This window comes from Salvelinus fontinalis, chromosome 27, assembly GCF_029448725.1.
Source record: "Salvelinus fontinalis isolate EN_2023a chromosome 27, ASM2944872v1, whole genome shotgun sequence".
Lineage (NCBI taxonomy): Eukaryota > Metazoa > Chordata > Actinopteri > Salmoniformes > Salmonidae > Salvelinus > Salvelinus fontinalis.
In genome coordinates this window covers 19,562,617-19,585,155 of record NC_074691.1, presented here as the reverse complement: position 1 = coordinate 19,585,155, position 22,539 = coordinate 19,562,617, and the positions used below count along the sequence as shown (strand labels likewise).

General features: G+C 41.4%; 1 protein-coding gene across 1 annotated transcript in view; it reads left to right on the top strand.

Moving 5' to 3' along the window:
* The first annotated feature begins 1,929 nt into the window (after positions 1-1,929).
* Positions 1,930-22,539, top strand: part of rps6kc1 (ribosomal protein S6 kinase polypeptide 1) — a 47,637-nt gene continuing 27,027 nt past the window's right edge. Inside the window, exons 1-2 of the mRNA XM_055885166.1 lie at positions 1,930-2,163; positions 11,295-11,330. Of these exons, the coding sequence (XP_055741141.1) occupies positions 2,062-2,163; positions 11,295-11,330 (138 nt within the window). The 5' untranslated portion in view covers positions 1,930-2,061. The remainder of the gene's footprint in view (positions 2,164-11,294; positions 11,331-22,539) is intronic.

Sequence of the window (22,539 nt, the reverse complement as noted above, 5' to 3'; positions counted from 1 at the left end):
TCAGACGCGCCCCCAATGATGTGATCGAACTGTTTACTAAGTGGGGAGTATTGAAGGAAGCATTGAGCCCATTGGGCAGGAGGTCGGGGAGGTTTGGGTGTGAGGCTGTCATCCTGGGTCATACTTGACACATCCATATTTTAACTTCCCAAGTCTCAATGTACAAAAGAAAAAGGTGGAAAGAAATGATTCGAAGTCAGGCGTCGGGTGGTTGAATTCGCCCAGTACGATGAGTGGTGAGCCATCGTCAGGATCAGCTTATCAAGATGTCAAGCTAATTTAACACTCCAAGGGAACCTGGTAGGCAATAGAGTGGACATGTGACAGTGACAGCATGGAATTCAAATGAGGAGATAGACAGGTGAGAGTGGGAAAATAGAAAATCTCCACTTGAGAGAAATAAGTAGCCCTGTGCCAACCCCCGCAATGATCAGATGCTCTTGGACTATGAGAGAATACATAGTCAGATAACGAGAGAGCAGGTGGAGTAGCAGTGTTCTCTGGGGTAATACATGTCTCTGTCAGAGCCAAAAGGTGTAGGGACTGATGGGCAACATAGGCTGAGATTAACTCAGTCTTCTTGACCGCAAATCGGCAGTTCCAAACGCTGCCGGGGACTAGAAATTCAACATGGGTTGTGCGAGCAGGATACACTAAATTAGAAGGGTTGTAGCCAAGGGGTAGGGAGGGTCTGTACAACCTACAGGGAGAGAAGTGAACAGGGATAGGAAACACACACACACACACTTAATAACAAAGCTACAAAAGAGCAAAATGAGATTATCAGAAGAAAGATAAGATACTCAAGTGAGAAAGTGGTGTGGAGCCTTCCTCTCTATCCTTCTTGAAATAACCAAGTTATTAATGTTAATCTGAGTCCCTTGGGGTTCACGGGTTTCAAGTGGTCTTTGTCAAATTTCAACCCGATTAAGAACCAACCCCACAGACTATCGACAGAGTAAGTTCAAATGTAATTGTATTCAGTATTTGTGACAGACAAGGGATGTTTGGGTTTTCTTCTATGTTATAATGCGTGGCTATGCTGGACAGCCTGGACAGGCAATGGAAAGCATCTCCACATTGGGACTACCTGTAAGGGTGAAGAAGGTCGCAGGCTGTGGAAATAGCTGCAGGAGCGGGTGGAGATGAGATGGTAGTAAATACTGCTCAAGTTTGAAATAAGTCAAGAAAGATCGACATCATTGTTTCTGCAGCTGAACAATATCTGGGATTAAAAGATTTCACATCTGAAGAGCTCCATGGAGTACTGTCTCAAGTAGTCCCAGTCTGAGTAGGGAAGTTTGAGTTATTGAATGACTGAAGGAGTGGGAAGATTTTTCCTGATAATACTTTTTAGTTTTTGTGAATTAATGTTATTTTTTATCTTCCTGTAATGGAATTTACTTTTAATTTATGAATGTATCCCTTCATCCCTGGTCCAGTTGGTGTGGGAATGCAGCTCTAACTTTTGTTTGCAGACTGCCATAGTACCGAAGAAGACTTTGAGGGGCCGATCTTTCGGCGTGTCATTTTGCAATTTGCAGCCAAAGATTTGAATAACTAACGCAAGATAGTTATAAAAATCTGTCATAGTGGGCCATGCAAGCACGAACTAATGAGATCCTATTGGCATTTATTCGCATATTTCCGTTAGGGAACGCCTACTTTGAAGTGTGCGTGTGCAATAACTCAGTTCGCCCTGGCACTCCTAAACGACACATTTTTTAAACTGTTTGTTACAGATTTTAGTTTCGGAAACAGTTTTGGAAACTGTATGGAGATTAAATGTTTCATCGATGAGAAAATTATCTGAATGTCGGCAAAAATCCATCTCACTCCATATTCTTCCACTGCTGACCACAGTTGTTGGGTTTATTCTCGTCCCAATATTTGGTTGTGAGTGGAAACGCCCACCGGATACTTCACATTCCTACATCCGGTGAATTATCTGGCTCTTTGTTCTATCTCTGTGTAGCAGCGGCTATCTGGAACGAAGCAAAGCAGCCCCGGCTTTTTAGACTGGGAATCAGCTGGCTAGCTAATGGCTATGCTTCAATCAGAATGATATCGCAGCGGGAACGAGGAGAACTCGCACGTTTTTATACTGTTACGGACCCTAAAAAGCATAAGAAAGGCTATACAGTGTACAAAGTCACTGCAAGGGTAAGTTGACAGAGGCTGTGTTGTTGACAGGCGGCTACCGTGACGTTAGTTAGCAGCTAGCTAGCTAACGTTATCATTGTTGTTTTATCCTGTCGTAGCTACAACTGCAAATACTATTCATACGATATGTTGTAGTTGATAAATAACGACATTGTAAACCTTATGTTGGCTGCTAATATGTGTGACATATTTCAGTTCACCTGCTAACTTGCTCCCATTATTCAGCTAACGTTAACTAACTAGCTGTCAAACTAGTGCCTAGCTTGCGCTAACTAATAACTAGCTCGTTTATGTCTGACAATGGAGATAGAAAGCTGCCTAGTTAGCCAATCTCGGTGATAACAAGATCAAGAGAGGAGATTACATTGAATGCCACCTTCTGTCATAACACTATATGCTAACTAGGTAGTTAGCTAACGTCAGTTAGCTTTATTGTCAATAACAGTTAGTTAACTGAAGTGTGCAATCATGAGACCAGTAAGAAGCTGCCACTTATAAGTCTACCTTACTGCTGCCCCAGTATCTGTGCAAGCCTTTAGAGCTGTCGACAATGAGTATGACGTGTCTCCTCTCTAAAGCCCAGGAAGCCCCCATTTCAAATTTCCATTAGATAACTCCGCATGCGTTATAATGTCAAAATACTTTAGTTACTCACCAAATATGGTGTTTCGCTGAGTAACTATCTTAATTTACTCCTGTTATGGCTGGTTTGTACTTCCAAAAAGGTCAAGCAACCGAAAAAATGTACAAGCAGCTGAAAAATGCCTCTTTGGCAGTGGTGGAAAAACTACTAAATTGTCATACTTGAGTAAAAGTAAAGATACAGTACCTTAATAGACAATTACTCAAGTAAAAGTCACTCAGTAAAATACTACTTGAGTAAAAGTCTAAAAGTATTTGGTTTTAAATATACCTAAGTATCAAAAGTAAACGGAATTGCTAAAATATACTTAAGTATCAAAACTAATAGTATAAACCATTTAAAATTCCTTATATTAAGCAAACCAGACAGCACCATTTTAATAATTTTTTTTTTGACGGATAGCCAGGGGCACACTCCAACACTCAGACATAATTTACACATGAAGCATTTGTGTTTAGTGAGTCTGTCAGATCAGAGGCAGTAGGGATAACCAGGGATGTTCTCTTGATAAGTGAATTGGACCATTTTCCAGTCACAATGTAATGAGTACTTTTGGGTGTCAGGGAAAATGTATGGATTAAAAAGTACATTTTATTTTGGAATGCAGTGAAGTAAAAGTTAGCAAAAATATAAATAGTAAAGTACAGTTGCCCCCAAAAAACGACTTAAGTACTTTGCACCACTGATCCTCGACACCTAATGTGTTGGGCTGTTGTAGACTTTCGAGCTATGCTTAACAGTAAGGTTTTTGCTCCTCAGAATCCTTGGGACGTGAGTGCTTATACAGTTTAATTTAGACCTTATTTGGAAGTACAAAGTACATACTGGCCGTGACGCTTGCAGAGCTGTCTAATGGGAGTTTCAATCAGAGCTTCCTGAGTGTTAGAGAGGAGACACGTCATACTCATTCATCGTCGACATTTCTAATACACAGATACTGGGGCATCTAGTTGCATACATTTTACTAATCAGTCTCAGTAAGTATGTCTATGCAGCATGAGAGAAACTGCAGTTTATGCAATTTATTGTGTAGCAAAAGGAAGTCCATGGCAACAACCCAAAGTTACCCATTGTGCAAAAGTAATCATCATCGTTGCATCCAGACCCACTCCCAGAGATGTTGCCGCTCTACCTTTTAGTTTGTATTTCACATCCGATTCAGAATGGTCACATCCCAGCAACACAGATGTTTTTATTATTTTTTTATTTTTTTTTCACCTTTATTTAACCAGGTAGGCAAATTGAGAACACGTTCTCATTTACAATTGCGACCTGGTCAAGATAAAGCAAAGCAGTTCGACACATACAACAACACATAGTTACACATGGAGTAAAACAAACATACAGTCAATAATACAGTGAAAAATAAGTCTATATACAATATGAGCAAGTGAGGTGAGATAAGGGAGGTGAAGGCAAACAAAATATATATATAAATAAATAAAAATATAAAAAGGCCATGGTGGCGAAGTAAATACAATATAGCAAGTAAAAAAACTATCAGAGATTATTCTCCAAAGGGAACTATATCATGTTTTTCCAATGGCTACAATACCACACAACCAGTTCAGTGTCAGACACGTGCACCTATACAAATGAAAAAGGGTTGATTTTGTCACAAAGGTGCTGATGGGAGAGAGAAATCTTTATATAATTTCCTCCGTTGTCCGTCTGTCTGGCTCTGTCACTGTGAGTGGTGCAGGAGGTCAGAACACTACAGGGTTTTGAAACTGGGACACTATCAGACAGAATGAGTCGTCAGTCTGCCCACAATGTTCTAAGGAGAGGGACAGAAAGAATGAATAAATAGATGCTTCCATACCCACTACTGCAGTTTTTTTCTGTATCAGAAATGGGCTTAGGAGGTGGGTGTGACAGGGGGCGTGGCAGAGGGCAGGGCAATGAGCATAATTGGTCGTTTGCGCGGCTACAGTTAAGAAAGAATTTGAGGCCCCCAACTTTGCGCTGTAGAGACATTTTTGCATTTAAGACAATTTCCTGTAATTCTACTATTACTCCATGGAGCTGAGATATTTAGTACATTTTTAAGTTCATTTCCTGCAGTTCTACACATTTTGCTATGCAGCTGAGAGAAAATGTAACAATTTTAAAGCTAGTTTCCTGTAATTCTTTGCATTTTGACATGTCTATTGCTGTTCTTTTGCTCGACAATAATAATAAAATGAATATTGCTAAATTGATATTTTTTTTGCATTTTCAATTCTCTGACTGTCTAGCTTTTATTTGGGTGATTGTTAGTTCTCAAATGTTATATTCCAAAAAAAGGTATATGTCCATTATCTTTTCTACATGCTTTATATCTGGTTTTAGTGGTTTAAGTTTAAACTCAGTGTTTTTCTATCCTGAAAAGTAATAATAATAATTTAAAAAACATATTTTTTTACGCTCTTTGGACTTAGGTTACCCCAAAAAACGCTAAAGTCAAAACAAACTTTATTTGTCACATGCGCCGAGTACAGCAAGTTTAGACTTTACCGTGAAATGCTTACAAGCCCTTAACCAACAGTGCAGTTCAAGAAGAGTTAAGAAAATATTTACCAGGTAGATGAAAACAAAAAGTAATACAAAGTAACACAATAACGAGGCTATATACAGGGGGCACCGGTACCGAGTCAGTGTGCGGGGGTACAGGTTAGTTGAGGTCATTTGTACATGTAGGTGGGGGTGAAGTGACTGTGCATAGATAATAAACAGCGAGAAGTAGCAGTGTACAAAAGGGAGGGGGGAGGGTCAATGTAAATTGTCCGGTGGCAATTGTATTAATTGTTCAGCAGTCTTATACCTTGGGGGTAGAAGCTGTTGAGGAGCCTTTTGGTCCTAGACTTGGCACTCCGGTACCGCTTGCTGTGCGGTAGCAGAGAAAACAATCTATAACTTGGGTGACTGGAGTCTCTGACAATTTTATTGGCTTTCCTCTGGCCTATTGTATAGGTCCTGGATGGCAGGAAGCTTGGCCCCAGTGATGTACTGGGCCGTTCGCGCCACCCTCTGTAGCGCCTTATAGCCAGGTGCCGAGCAGTTGCCATACCAGGCGGTGATGCAACCAGTGGTGCACCTCGATGGTGCAGCTGTAGAACCTTTTGAGCATCTGGGGACGCATGCCAAATATTTCAGTTTCCAGAGGGGGGAAAGGTTTTGCCCTCTTCACGACTGTCTTGGTGTGTTTGGACCATGATAGTTTGTTGGTGATGTGGATACCAAGGAACTTGAAACTCTCGACCCACTCCACTACAGCCCTTTTGCTGTTAATGGGGGCCTGTTCAGCCCGCCTTTTCCTGTAGTCCACGATCAGCTCCTTTGTCTTACTCACATTGAGGGAGAGGTTTTTGTCCTTGCACCACACTGCCAGTTCTCTGACCTCCCTATAGGCTGTCTCATCATTGTTGGTTATCAGGCCTACAGTGCTTCCTCCTTTAAAAGTTGCGAGCTTGCACTGCGGGACTTAGAGGTACCCAGCGTCCCGGCGTCATTGCTCCAGACCACCACAAGGGGGAGTTAGAGCACTCATTATGCATTTGGTCATATAAAAACCTCTGTCTGTATTTCAATGTAAAGCATCTCTTTAATAATACTTATTTTTGACCCAACCAAGTGACCTCTCACCTATTATAATGCAGTGCCCTCTGTGTCAGCCAGTTCAGATGAGGGACGGGTTCACCAAAATCGCTGATATAACTTAGAGGATTTAGGGAGAAGGGGGAGAGGGATGAAGTGAAGAAGAGGAGACTGTTATTGTGTGTGTGGTCTCACCTGATGTCCACACGAAGTGGCTGCAGAGTACTTTATGCTGAAAAACAGACATATGAGGACAAACAATAGAAGATAATGTCAATAGAAGATACTGTATGTGACCCAGACACCTATCAGAGTGAACCTGAAACATTTAAATATAGAGGGCTATATGTCTCACCACTTGGTTATTGCAATGCTAACAAACCCCCAGGGAAACCATGACTTGGCAGCAACAGATAGTCCAGTGAAAATGGCTGCGTTTATGTGGTGTAAATCTGAAAATTAGCCTATTGAAGTGTACCTATGATAAAAATTACAGACCTCTACATGCTTTGTAAGTAGGAAACCCTGCAAAATCGGCAGTGTATCAAATACTTGTTCTCCCCACTGTAACAATTTGTCTGTGAATAACCACACCTTCATACAAACTCTCTACTGTATGCAGAATTCTTGACGCACAACCGAAAATGCTACAATATCCTGCCAGCACGCCCACAAGCGAGCCACTCAGGCGCAGAATGATGAACAAGATGGGAACAACAACAATTTGTTGCAAGTTGGGGAGAGGGGATAATAGCTGAACAATAGACTATTCAAGCTTTACTAAAGAATAGTCGAGCTAGTTGTGAACCCCCCCTATCACAGACCAGATTTGCCCTGATGCCCAGGGGGTAGCTTGCTGCTCAATGTAATAAAGTAATGACCTTTCAAATAAGTTACCTTACACGTTATGTTGGCTGACAATTTGTTATGTTGGCTGACAATTTCTGACAATATAGCTACGCTGTCCTTACGAACCACAGAGCATATTACAGCATTATGTACCGGTATGTTAGTTAGCTACCTAACGTTAGTAGTTAGCCTATAGTTAATATACTGGCAAGTTTGATGTCTAACTAACTATCCAACGTTTATTGACTTGATTATTCCCGTCATTCTTAGCTTAGCTAAATGTTATAGTTGTTGTGCGTTCTCAATGGACATTCGGGTGCTTTCGTAAATCCGCTCTGGCTATCTACATCGATTTCAGAGCACTCTCGTCTGAGTGTACCAGAGTGCAGAATAATACATTTACGAGCGCTGAACACCAGTTCAATATGGCCGGAAAATGGTCAGCGTGATCTCATTTGTGTCTAGGAAGTAGCTAGCAAGCTAGCCAATGTTAGCTTGGGTGCTTGACTGCCGTTGTAAGGCCAGAACGCTCAAATCAACCTTACTCCTCGGCACGAACATCCAGTGTGCGCTCCGAGAGCGAAACGGTCTGATTTTTACAAACAGACAATCTGACAATGCTCTGAATTTATGAGCGCCACGTTGTACAGCGCCATATTTTCTGTTCCATCCTAATGGTGACCCCCATGTTTTTTTTTTTTTCATGGAATAGAAACACCATAATATTCATCAAATTAATTAAGCTTGTACAAGTCAAAAGTTTGGACACACCTACTCATTTCAGGATTTTTCTTTATTTTTACTATTTTCCACAACTATGAAATAACACTGTCTCCATTTTGTAGTACAGACTTGGCCTGCTCTCCTTTATGTAAGGATTTAGGCACTTTCCCAAGTTTACTACAGTGTGTATTGTAGACTGCACAGTAGCCTAATAAACAAATAAACACATTTCGTTAATAAAATATTGATAAAAAAATACTCTTTCAAATTGCAGATGTTGATTTAGTTATGGATCCATAACAAATTACTATGGGAATAAATATCACTGATTTACACGAATATGGGAACAAAGTTGTCTAATGAAGGTAAACTATTTAGAATCCTCCACTCCTGTAGGCTACTCTCTACCGTAACGTTGTACAGCACCATATTTTCCATTCCATCCGAACGGAAACCCTAAGGGTTTAGTTTTTAGTTTTTCTCTGAATAGAAACACCATAATATTAATCAAGTTAAGCCACATTTAAATCAATCCCATATACAATGTTATTACAAAAAAGGTTTTACGTTCTCTGGTAATGCCAATATGGAATACTATCAAATGCTTCTCAAAGATGCCCTCTGGTGGTCAAACTAGCAATAACTTGCAGTAACAGAAAAAATGGCAGACATTTTAAGGATGTGCCATAGAATTCTGTGAATTCACAGAAAGGAAAGGTGTGCCGCAGTATGACGCTACTTTTAAAGAAGGAACCACTGTTCCACTGTGTCATCAGAAAACTTAATGATGGTGTTGGAGTCGTGTTTGGTGCGCAGTCGTGGGTGAACAGGGATTACAGGAGGGGACTAAGTACACACCCCTGAGGGGCCCCAGTGTTAAGGATCAGCGTGACAGACGTGTTGTTGCCTACTCTTACCACCTGGGGGCGGCCCGCCAGGAAGTCCAGAATCCAGTTGCAGAGGGAGGTGTTTAGTCCCAGTGTCCTTAGCTTAGTGATGAGCTTCGTGGGCACTATGGTGTTGAACGCTGAGCTGTAGTCAATGAATAGCATTCTCACATAGGTGTTCCTTTTGTCCAGGTGAGAAAGGGCAGTGTGGAGTGCGATTTGAGATTGCATCATCTGTAGCTCTATTGGGGTGGTATGCGAATTAGAGTGGGTCCAGGGTGTCCGGGAGAATGCTGTTGATGTGAGCCATGACCAGTCTTTCAAAGCACTTCATGGCTACTGACGTGAGTGCCATGGGGCAGTACCAGGTTACCTTCGCCTCCTTGGGCACAGGGACTATGGTGGTCTGCTTGAAACATGTAGGTATTACAGACTCGGTCAGGGAGAGATTGAAAATGTCAGTGAAGACACTTAACAGTTGGTCCGCGCATGCTTTGAGTACACGTCCTGGTAATCCGTCTGGCCCAGCGGCTTTGTGAATGTTGACCTATTTAAAGGTTTTGTTCACATCGGCTACCGAGAGCGTTATCACACGTCGTCCAGAACAGCTGGTGCTCTCGTGCATGCTTCAGTGTTGCTTTCCTCAAAGCGAGTATAGGAGGCATTTAGCTTGTCTGGTAGGCTTATGTCACTGGGCAGCTCGCGTCTGGTTTCCCTTTTTAGTCCGTAATAGTTTTCGTGCCCTGCCACATCCGAGCGTCACAGCCGGTGAATCCTACTACAATCTTAATCCTGTATTGACGCTTTGCTTGTTTGATGGTTCGTCTGAGGGTATAGCGGGATTTCTTAAGCGTCCGGATTAGTCTCCTGCTCCTTGAAAGCGTTAGCTCTAGCCTTTAGCCCGATGTGGATATTGCTTGTAATCCATGGCTTCTGGTTTGGATATGTACGTACAGTCACTGTGGGGACGACGTCGTCGATGCACTTATTGATGAAGCTGATGCCTGAGGTGGTGTACTCCTCAATGCCATTGGATGAATCCCGGAACATTTTCCAGTCTGTGCTGGCAAAACAGCCCTGTAGCGTTGCATCCACATCATCTGACCACTTCCATATTGACCGAGTCACTGGTGCTTCCTGCTTTAGTTTTTGCTTGTAAGCAGGAATCAGGAGTATAGAATTATGGTCAGATCTGCCAAATGGAGGGCGGTGGAGAGCTTTGTATGCATCTCTGTGTGTGGAGTAAAGTTGGTGTTTGAATTTTTTTCTCTGGTTGCACATGTGACATGCTGGTAAAAAATGTGGCCAATATACCACGGCTAAGGAGTGTTCTTAGACAATCAATCAAATTGATTTATGAAGCCCTTTTTACATCAGCCGATGTCACAAAGTGCTATACGGAAACCAAGCCTAAAATCCTAAACAGCAAGCAATGCAGATGTAGAAGCACGGTGGCTAGGAAAAACTCCCTAGAAAGGCAGGAACCTATGAAGAACCCTAGAGAGGAACCAGTCTCTGAGCGGTGGCCAGCCCTCTTCTGGCTGTGCCGGGTTGAGATTATAACAGTACATGGCCAAGATGTTCATAGATGACCAGCAGGGTCAAATAATAATAATCACAGTGGTTGTAGAGGGTGCAACAGGTCAGCACCTCAGGAGTAAATGTCAGTTGACTTTTTGTAGCCGAGCATTCAGAGTTCGAGATGGCAGGTACCCTAGAGAGAGGGAGTAGAAAGCAGCAGGCCTGGGACAAGTTACCACGTCCAGTGAACATGACAAACTCGGAGAGCCTGGATATAGCTGTTTGGCCATACACCACAAACCCCCGAGGTGTCTTATTGCTATTACAAACTGGTTACCAATGTAATTCGAACAGAAAAAAGTCATTTTTGTTCATACCCATGGTATACGGTCTGATATACCACGGCTTTCAGCCAATCAGCATTTGCGGATCGAACCACCCGGTTTATAATATGCTATAATGTCTGTATAGCAGTTATTTTTTTCCATGATACCAATGACTCTTTATTGAAGGTAGCGCAAACAAATGTTTAGGTTGTCTGTGTGCCTTTTGATAAAGCTGTTTTCCTTCATCCAGCGATCTTGGAGTTGCTGCCCTTTGTGGTGTGTGTATGTATAGTGCCCTGTGCGTGCGTGCGTGTGCGCGCTCGTGTGGTGACATCTCGTTTGTGCACTGCTCCCCCACCGTGTCGCTGTATAATGTCCTCATTGTCCAGCGGCTAGAACTCTGAACCCCCCTCCGCTATCTGTGAATGACTCCGCTCTCCACAGCAGAACAGGGAATGTCTACTACAGTTCTACAAGGCCCATCCATCCAGGGTCCCCATTTTCGGTCTGTAGTGCAATGAAGAAGAATAACTTTTGGTGGCGATGATGGTGGTGGGGCTTAAGGTTGCTTGCTGATCCTAACCCCTTTTTTTCTTTCCTGCTCAGATCATCTCCAGAAAGAACCCGGAGGACGTCCAAGAGGTAAGAACTACAGGATTATCTGACAGTGATGGGACGAAAGTGAGAAAAGAAGGGATAGAGGGAAAACTTAGAACGCGTGCGAGAGAGGGGCTTTGGATTTTGCTCCTATGGCTGGTCATGTTGCAGAGGTTAGTGACCACGGTTATAATGGTGGTGACCATGTTGACCTTTGTAGTAGCTGTGACAATAACAACTGTTATCACAAACCAATGACATTTTTGGTCCACCAGCCACTTTGACAGCCACTCTGATTTTTTTTTACCAGACAAAATATTTTTCTTCATAATTACACAAAAAAATCACAAAAATGAGTATGCTTTCTAATGTATTACCAGTCAGAATAATGGGGTATATTGCTGAATTTCATTTCATTTTGTGACTTGTGTCTTTTAACCAATGTATGTTAAACCTGTCCAATGTATGTTAAACCGCCAATGAAATAGCAGGGCGACAAATACAAATCAACAGACATCTAATAAATCAAATTTCTCAAACATACAAGTATTAGGCACCATTTTAAAGATACAATTCTCGGTAATCCAGCCACAGTGTCTGATTTCAAAAATGCTTTACAGCGAAAGCTCCACAAACGATTATGTTAAGTCACCACCAAGTCACAGAATAACCCAGCCATTTTTCCCACCAAAGAGAGGAGTCACAAAAAGCACAAATAGAGATAAAATGAATCACTAACCTTTGATGATCTTCATCAGATGACACTCATAGGACTTCATGTTACACAATACATGTATGTTTTGTTCGATAAACTGCATATTTATATCCAAAAATCTAATTTTACATTGGTGTGTTATGTTCAGTAGTTCAAAAACATGCTATGATTTTGCAGAGAGCCACATGAATTCACAGAAATACTCATTATAAATGTTGATAAATTCAAGTGTTATGCATGGAACTTTAGATACACTTAAAAAACTTTACGGAAAAAGCATAATCTGAGAACGGTGCTCAGAGCCCAAACCAACCAGAGAAATATCCGCCATGTTGGGTAGTCAACATTATTCATAAATAGCATTATAAATATTCACTTACCTTTGATCTTCATCAGAATGCACTCCCAGGAATCGTAGTTACACAATAAATGCTTGTTTTGTTCGACAATGTCCATAATTTATGTCCATTTATGTCCAATAGTTTCTTTTGTTAGGGCGTTTGGTAAACAAATCCAAAAGCGCGATCTGGTCCATTCGGACGAAATGTTCAAAAAGTTATATTACAGGTCGAAGAAACTTGTCAAAGAATCAATCTTTAGGATGTTTTTATCATAAAAGTTCAGTAATGTTCCAACCGGAGAATTCCATTGTCTGTAGAAAAGCAATGGAATGAGAGCTAACTCTCAAGTGAAAGCGCGTGACTGAGAACGAGGCTGTAGGCAGACCCCTTAGTCAAACAGCTCCCATCCGGCCCCCCTTCACATGAGAAGCCTGAAACAACGTTCCAAAGACGGTTGACATCTAGTGGAAGCCTTAGGAAGTGAAAATGAACCCATATCCCACTGTGTATTCGATAACGGTGAGTTCTCAAACTACAAACCTCAGATTTCCCACTTCTTGTTTGGATTTTTTTCTCAGGTTTTTGCCTGCCATATGAGTTCTGTTATACTCACAGACATCATTCAAACAGTTTTAGAAACTTCAGAGTGTTTTCTATCCAATACTAATAATAATATGCATATATTAGCATCTGGGTCTGAGTAGGAGGCAGTTCACTCTGGGCACGCTATTCATCCAAAAGTGAAAATGCTGACCCCTATCCCAAACAAGTTAAAATAAATCATTTAGATCCAATAATAAAAACAAATAAGCACTTCAACAACTGACCATCAAGAGTAAACAAAGTGCCTGCCCTGCCACAAAAGTGAGTGAGTGATGCAGGCTATTTATTAGTATAGTTCAGGTCTCTACGCTGATATTTTTTTACAAGGAGTACATGATGTGCTCCTAAGTAGAAATGTAGAAGCACACACATACATCTAGGATAACAATGACTTTTAGGAGGGATCTATGCTCAATCAAGCACAATTAGGTGAGACACATTGTCAACTGGAACTTTAATGGACAGGCCGTTACCATGATAACTTGGGCACTCGCTTGTCTGTGATGGAAAATAATCTGACTGTGATGTCTTCCTAGCAGCAGACAGTTGCAGCAAACTCATACTTACATTGAAATACAACCTAGCATGTGAACAAAATTATGTAACTGTCCAAGAAACATGAGAACAAAGTTACACTTTAGTAGCCTTTGTCAATTCGACCAACTTCTACATGTGGGCTTAAAAATAAATATAAAAAAAAATCGCAAATGCTTTATGTGCCCACCTGCCAACGTGGCTGGTGAAATTTACATTCTTACGGCCCATGTACACTGTGCAGTGAACCCGCTTCCCATTCATTTTCAATGGAAGGAACACGGTGTGAAGCGGAGTGGTCTGGGGACTGTTGGGTGGCGGGAACGTGCCGTGGGAGGCGGTGAAAAGTAATGCATTTCCCAACTTTATGAAATCACCAGCGGCTAACGCTGGGCAACGATCGATCATATCGAGTGGTTCCCATGACGAATTTGACTCTCTGCGACCCAATGCTAGAGACTTTCTTCAGCAAAGATGGCTGACAAAAATACTAGAATGGAAGCAAATGTAAGTAATTATAATGTCATAACTAATTATGAAAAAAATGTACAGTCCAGAGGAATAAGTTAATGTAGAGACGATTATGCATGAATTTGTGTCAAAGTTAATTTAGGAAAAATCTTTAGCAAGCTCGCTGACTAGCTAACATTAGCCAGGTAGCTTTATGAGCGTTTTTTGAATTTTTTGGGATTCCTGAGAGAACCAGGCTGTTGTCTTGGGAAAGAGTCGATGTAAATAATCTAGCTAGCTAAAGCATTTACTGCAAATTTAAAGTACAATTTTGTAAGCCTGTCTTGCTGATATTTGCTATGCAATGCAACTAAAGTAATGTAGTTAGCTAACTCTTTTCTTATTGCGTAGTGGAAGATAAAAATACCTGTATGCAAATCAAATCAAGTTAATTTTATATAGCCCTTCGTACATCAGCTAATATCTCGAAGTGCTGTACAGAAACCCAGCCTAAAACCCCAAACAGCAAGCAATGCAGGTGTATGCCTATGGATGTGTAGCTAGTTTTGTAGCCGATCTGTGTGTAGACCCTAAAACATTTGGTATACATATTAGTTCAGAACAGTGATTTTAATTGCTTCCACCAGTTGATCATTAATCCCCAAGAAATTGCAGAAAATTACTGTTACACACATGTGTAACGGCAACCTTCCCTCTCTTCATGAGAAGAGGAGTTGTAGCAGGGATCGGACCAAGACGCAGCGTAGCTCAACATGATTTTAATTACGTAAATACTGAACACTAAACAAATACAAAATAACAAATGTGGCTTACCGATACAGCCCCATCTGGTGCAGAGAAAACACAGAGACAGGAAACAACCACCCACAAATCCCCAACACAAAACAAGCCACCTATATATGATTCCCAATCAGGGACAACGATTGACAGCTGCCTCTGATTGAGAACCATATTAGGCCGAACACAGAAACGGACAAACTAGACACACAACATAGAATGCCCACCCAGCTCACGTCCTGACCAACACTAAAACAAGCACAACACACAAGAACTATGGTCAGAACGTGACAATATGACTGTTACATGCTAATATTATAATGTCAATATTAGCTAGCTAGCTATGAACCACAGCAATCATAGCCGGTTGTATTAACTTCAAGACATTCTGAATGGCATCAATGAAGCCTATGGATTGAGTAGAATATAATATAACTTTGTTGTGCCAAGGATGCAAGTCGTATATACATGTAGTTATTACCAAGCATGAGTTCCCCAAATACATTGAATGTATTCTCTGATCTTGTACTCTATCTTGGCAAATAAAGGTGTGGTTCAGGTATGAATGTCTGTGAGACATTCTTTTTTCAGTCATATCCAAAACCAGGAGTATCAAACTCCAGTCTTTGAATGATGCTGTGTCTGCATTCACCGTATTTATTACAATTATACACTTCAACAGTGTTTACCATTCCTGGTCCTAGGACATCAATGGTTACACATTGTAACATTGCCTTAGACTAGAGCACATTATTTAACTAGTTAAAGGCTGATTTGTAATTCATACATATAGGACCAGAATTACAAAAACAGTACACCACACTTCTTATGCATCATGTAAATAATGTAAAACAGGTTCTTCTCGCCAGCTCATTTCCTTAATCTACACTGATCTGAGGACACAGGATAGGTGTAGTATTTAATCAAATTAGAGACTTAATTTCAACTAGTGGAGAATGTGAAAAGCTTTATTGAAAAGTTCTTTATCCAAGTGTTATAAATACATAATTCATGCATTATAAATATTATTTTATAAATACAAGTTCAATCGGTACTTCAATGCACATCTGGTCTGAATTATAAAACAGAGGAAGAAAGAGGTGGGGAGAGAGGGAGGTGTGAGTGTGACCGACAAGGGGAAAGAGATGAGAACAGAGGAGCAGGGAAGACTGCACATGAGTAATGAATTACAGTGCTACCAAACGTCATTCTCTCAGGTCATCAGAATTACTTAAGTGTCTCTAACCGTCTCTAACCCTCCTTGGACCCCAGTTGGCCCGAGGGTTATCTTAATGTGATGGAATGGTGATGATGCGACTGGGGGTTGGTATCCTCTCTCACATCAAAAGATACCTGCAGATGAGAGGGAGAGAGATGGGATGATTAAGCCTAGTCTTTTTAATTCTAACAATATGTCAGTCATCATAATCATCAGGAGGTGAAATGCAAACTGACCATGGATCATTAACTCTGGGACTACTACATCTCTATCTGTATTTCAATGTAAAGCATCTATTTTATAGTGCATCATGTTGACCCGACCAAGTGACCTCTCAGCTCTGATCATACTGTTCCCTCTGTCAAGCAATTCAGAAGTGGAAGGGGTTCACATATAAAAAGAGACTGTTCAAAAGAGACAGTGTTCAACAGGAATCTGTATGTGTGTGGCCTCACCTGGTGTCCAGTGTCCACACTGAATGGCTCCAGAGTACTTTATACTGAAAAACATGCACAGACACCCGAGGACAAACAATATAGCGTAGTAATATAAATAATGAGATGTCTTAATATTCTCCATGGTTGGTCCTCTTGCCTATTCTTTGAAGGTGGGTGGACACCTGAACCTGCTTACCCTATCAATCAGATTGATATACCAGTGTGTGGGTTGTAGGGCGTCTAATTGTTGATAAACATTTTCAGTATGGGTGACTATTAACAGCCTGTTTTGTTTTTGTGCAGACATCACCCTTATCTGAGAAGTAGAAATTAAAGGGAGAGAAACTGGGAATTGTAATAACTGGAGTTGACAGCTTATTAAATGTAAAGAATACTCTTTATTGCAATGTGGGCTTCTCTTAAAATAGCCTTTGGTTGTGCATAGTGCAGTCTATGGTGTTGCCAGGGAACAGCACCCTCTTTGAAGAAGTAGGAGGTGAAGATCTCCTCCACATTGATTGCCTCCCGTGTTGCATTGTTTACCCCGTCCGTGCAACATCCTGTAGAGCAGCAGACCTCTGGTCTGGCACACGGCAGAGAGCTGCATGTCCCCTCCTGGTCCTCATTTTCACACGCTGTATATAGATTTTTTTATATTGTGTTATTGACTGTGTGTTTGTGTATCCCATGTGTAACTCTGTGTTTGTGTCGCGCTGCTTTGCTTTATCTTGGCCAGGTCGCAGTTGTAAATGAGGACTTGTTCACAACTGGCCTACCTGGCTAAATAAAGGTGAAATAAAAAATAAAAATGTCCATCATGAAGTTATGCAGGACACAGGTAGCCTTCACACATGCTTGAATTCCACCATTCCCAGGTGGCCCTGGTCACACTCGTGACAATGCACCCAACTGTGTAGTCCCCTACACCGTAACTGTAGGTCATCGTTTTGAAGGAATCTCCAGTTGCAAGGTATCTGTAAGGAATATGGAAGGTAATGTCATTATTAGACTTTCACATCAGCAGGTCATTGTGTATTACTAAAGTATAATATATCTTATAACAAATCATGATAACATTGGATAGATAGATAGATGCATGTGCACACACGTGCATATGACAGCAGGATCATATCAAGGAAAATTAATACATAAATACCACTTGAAGCTTGATGATGAGTTGATCATTTGTAGTGCTAAGGCAGAAACTTATTTGACAGCTGGAGCTGCTGTCCTTTCACCCTCTCATGGCTGTTAGCTAGCTACCTACACATGCATTTGTTTGTTTTTAATTTACAATTATAAATACATCAAGATAGCTAGCTAATATGAAGTTATTTAATTCACCTAGCTAGCTATACAGTATTTAATGTTGGCTAGTTAACTAGCTACGTTAGTAGCTAATTTAATCGACCGCCTCGATTCGGTCTTATGTAGCAAAATTTGAAATGGTGTTATTTACACTGGATAAAAGTAGAGGCTCATAGATAGAAAATTGTATCATATACTGCATTTGAGGAACAAATGGGAAAGTAATTCTGCTTTGGAAGTTGATAAATTTGTAACACCACTTTTGAGAAAATGTGCCTTTGAATGTTTTGGTACACCTACTGGAGAGCTCTTTGTCTACACCCACTCAGCATCATTCACACCCTCTTGATCCTTAGCCCCACCCATCTCTTTAACGATTCACATGTGAGACCATGTGCTAAACAGTGAGTACAAGTGTACAACCAAAGATTTCATGACTAAAGGCTGGTTTATACTACTACTATCGAAATGTCTGTATACAGTTGTTGCAGTGACATCATGAACATCTATTGTCGTCCGACATTAAAGTTGTCGTTATGGAAAAAGTACACACAAAAACGACAGGGTGCGTGACATCAGCAGCCTGGGGGTCCAAAATGGCATAACTGGTGCATTTTAACACCAATAAACCCATCAGGTTTAAAAATGAATTTAGTATATGTCAATCTAGCAAACCAGGCAACTAAAAGCAACTTTCTCAACAATATTTTTGATTAGTTTCTAAACTCAAAAGCAAAACATTAAACTGTCTTTCAAAGATAATTCGTAAAAATCCAAATAACTTCACAGATCTTCATTGTAAATGGTTTAAACACTGTTTCCCATGCTTGTTCAATGAACCATAAACAATTCATGCTCCTGTGGAACGGTCGTTAAGACACTAACAGCTTACAGACGGTAGGCAATTAAGGTCACAGTTATGAAAACGTAGGACATTAAAGAGGCCTTTCTACTGACTCTTAAAAACACCAAAAGAAAGATGCCCAGGGTCCCTGCTCCCTGGCCAGGGCAATAATTTACAGCTCATTGTCCTCACAGTGGCCACGTGTAACGATAACTGAACAAGATCGTTACAGGATGGCAACAACAACTACCCGAGTTACACCAGGAATGCACAATCCCTCCTTCAGTGCTCAGACTATCTGTAATAGGCTGAGGCAGACTGGACTGAGGGCTTGTAGGCCTGTTGTAAGGCAGGTCCTCACCAGACATCACCAGGCAAACAACGTTGCCTATGGGCGCAAACCCACCGTCGCTGGACCAGACAGAACTGGCAAAAAGTGCTCTTCACTGATGTCGCTTTTTTGTTGTCGAAGGAATGAGCCTTACACCAAGGCCTGTACTCTGGAGCGGGATCGAGGTGGAGGGTCCGTCATGGTCTGGGGTGGTGTGTCATAGCATCATCGGACTGAGCTTGTTGTCATTGCAGGCAATCTCAATGCTGTGTGTTACAGGGAAGACATCCTCCTCCCTCATGTGGTACCCTTCCTGCAGGCTCATCCTGACATGACCCTCCAGTATGACAATGCCACCAGCCATACTGCTCGTTCTGTGTGTGATTTCCTGCAAGACCAGAATGTCAGTGTTCTGCCATGGCCAGCGAAGAGCCCGGACCTCTATCCCATTGAGCACGTCTGGGACCTGTTGGATCGGAGGGTGAGGGCTAGGGCCGTTCCCCACAGAATTGTCCGGGAACTAGCAGGTGCCTTGGTGGAAGAGTGGGGTAACATCTCACAGCAAGAACTGGCAAATCTGGTGCAGTCCATGAGGAGGAGATGCACTGCAGTACTTAATGCCGCTGGTGGCCACACCAGATACTGACTGTTACTTTTGATTTTGACCCCCCCTTTGTTCAGGGACACATTATTCAATTTCTGTTAGTCACATGTCTGTGGAACTTGTTCAGTTTATGTCTCAGTTGTTGAATCTTGTTATGCTCATACGAATATTTACACATGTTAAGTTTGCTGAAAGTAAACGCAGTTGACAGTGAGAGGACGTTTCTTTTTTTGCTGAGTTTAGCTTGTTAGATGGTGTAAACGGTACAGTGAAATGGTTACTTGCGTAGTGGAGTATTTTGTTTAGACCTGTAGCTAGCTAGCTAAACAATTAACTATTATCCCAACTCATAACGATACTACCCTACATGAATCTACAGGTAGCTAAGCTAACCATTTGCAATCAAACGCCTGAATTTTCTCCTTAGCTGTCATGCTCTGCTTACACTGGGCATTGCACTGATTTCAAAACTCGCTCTTCCAGAAGGTGGAGAGCATTAGCAACACTTGTGCAGTTAGTGATCTCTCTCAAAAAAGCTGCTTACCTGCACATACTAAGCAGCTCATGTTACAGACAGAAGCGTGCTACATGGCAGACCAATCCAAACTCATCTCTGAGTGTTGATAATGTTATTATCAGTCGTACACACACTACGCAGATTATTAAAAGGTGCCTATTTTGTACCTTCCATTAACTCAGCCAATCATGGCTAGCGAGAAGGTTCCTGACTTTTTCCGGAGCTAAATCAGCTAGCTTCATAATGTTACAATTTTATTTGTGTTTACAGATGGCATACAAGTTTGTTTTTAAGGCACATGAAAGGTCACATTTCAGAAGGTTCCAGAAGGTAATTCTGCCAAAAAAAAGCATTTTGATTAAAAAAATGATCAAATGCCTCTCCTGTGAAGTAGTGACGCGCGACATACGCCTAGTTTCCTGAAACGAGTCACATATGAATTGGCCTGCACTGTAGCTAGCTAGCTAATAATATGTTTGTTTGTTTTTTTAAATAAATCTATTTACTTAATTGGATAGGTTTTCCCAGCCATGTGGACGATTGGAAACGGGGTAAGAAAGTTAGTTTGTCACCGAGTGGTTTAGAGCATATTACTAGATTACTGTGAATAAATTAATGAAAAGGAGGATGGATTAAACTATTTACCCATTTAATAACTAGACCTTCATACAAACTTGCTATACTGAATTATTGATGCACAAACAAACGTGCTGCCAGCATGCCCACAAGTGAGCCACTCTGGGCGGCCGCCTCGGCACACAGAAATTTACCACTTCCTAGTGTACACTGGCCGTTACCCGCCAATGACAAAATCTACTCGCATTTGGCGGGTGTTAATTTCCAACCCTGGTGTGAACCCTGGTCAGTCAGAGAGTCAGGGTTTAGCAGAGCCTATTAGTACGTGTTTACATACACCCACTCTAGTACTAGCTACTTAATCTGTTAGTATCAATGTCTCGCGGTTAAGCTATATAGCTCCGTGACCGCTAAGTTAGCGTCAGCATACCTAAAGAGGGAATAATGGCCATAAGTTGTGGGCATATAACGTTCAATTGCTGTTATTTAGATGGTGGTGCGTATTCATGGATGCCATGGGAAGCCAGGCTTCAAAAATGTACTAAGACATTTTATTTTATATCTTTCGTCGCTCTCGTCTCTGTTATACTTTTCCTTCAATTCGCAAGAGACTGGATTTATGGCTGCATCCGAGCGAGCAAAACAGTGCCCCTTTGTCTCTGTATGTATAGTCCATGCTGTCTGGCCAAAAAGAGTATGACATTGTTGCCGCCCATAGCATTGAATGAATGCAAGGGAAGCTAAGCGAATTTGGCCTCCCTAAAAAATAAAGATAATAGCCAATCAGCGTTGAGCTAAACTGAGTCCTGGCACACAAAATAAAGTGTCCAGGATAGCCATTTTGGATTTTGCTTCACATCAAAAGCCAAACGTTATTGACAAAAAAAAATATTTAAAAAAATTCTCCGTACTGATCAATGATTATAACGGCGATTGATCCAACCATAAATTCATACACTGTGCCCCTGGCCTGAGAGAATGGAAGTTCACTATGTAGCTAGATGTAGATTATTGTTAAAGCTGCAGTATCTAACTTTTTGGGTGAACCGACCAAATTCCCACAGAAATGTGAGTTATAGATCTGTCATGTTCATTGGAAGCAAGTCAGAGAAGCGGTAAATCTGATTTATGTGCGCTATTTCTATGCTTCCCGTTCTCAAGTTTAGTTTTTTGCATTTTTTAATTTTAGTTTTGTACACCAGCTTTAAACAGCTGAAAATATATTTCACAGGGGTTTAGATGGTACAATGATTTGCCTAGGACAACAACAACTAAAAGTGTGTGCTGTATGACAGTCAGAGACCGTTTCGGCAACATGAAAGTGAGGATGGCATTGGCGTTTCTCTACTTGTAGGGTGAGTCAACATGTTTTTTCTACTTACATGCATGCACAGAAATCAGTACCATGGACAGCCACATCATATTTAGCTTTGGTTGATTGGACTGAATTGTTTTTGGTATCTTTTAGTTGTCACTGTGTTAGACTACGCAGAGGTGATTTTATGACTTTGAAATGGTGCTGGAATAGTGGAGGTGTAATGGATGTGAAATGGCTAGCTAGATAGCGGTGATGCGCGCTAATAGCGTTTTAATCGGTTACGTCACTCGCTTTGTGACCTTGAAGTGGCTTTTGTGGAGCGATGGGTAACGATGCTTCGTGGGTGACTGTTGTTGATGTGTGCAGAGGGTCCCTGGTTCGCGCCCGGGTCGGGGTGAGGGGACGGACGCAAAGTTATACTGTTACAGAGGCAGCTCCTATTTTCTTTGGGACTTGTGGTAACTCTGGTTCTAAATCAAGTTGTTTAACCTCTAACGCCTACCAAACCCGGATCCGGGAGCACCCCATCACAAAAGCTGACTAGCCTAGCCTAAAGCCACAGGGATATCATATAATAAAATGTTCATGAAATCACAAGTCCAAGACACCAATTGAAAGATACATATCTTGTGAATAAAGCCATCATTTCTGATTTTTAA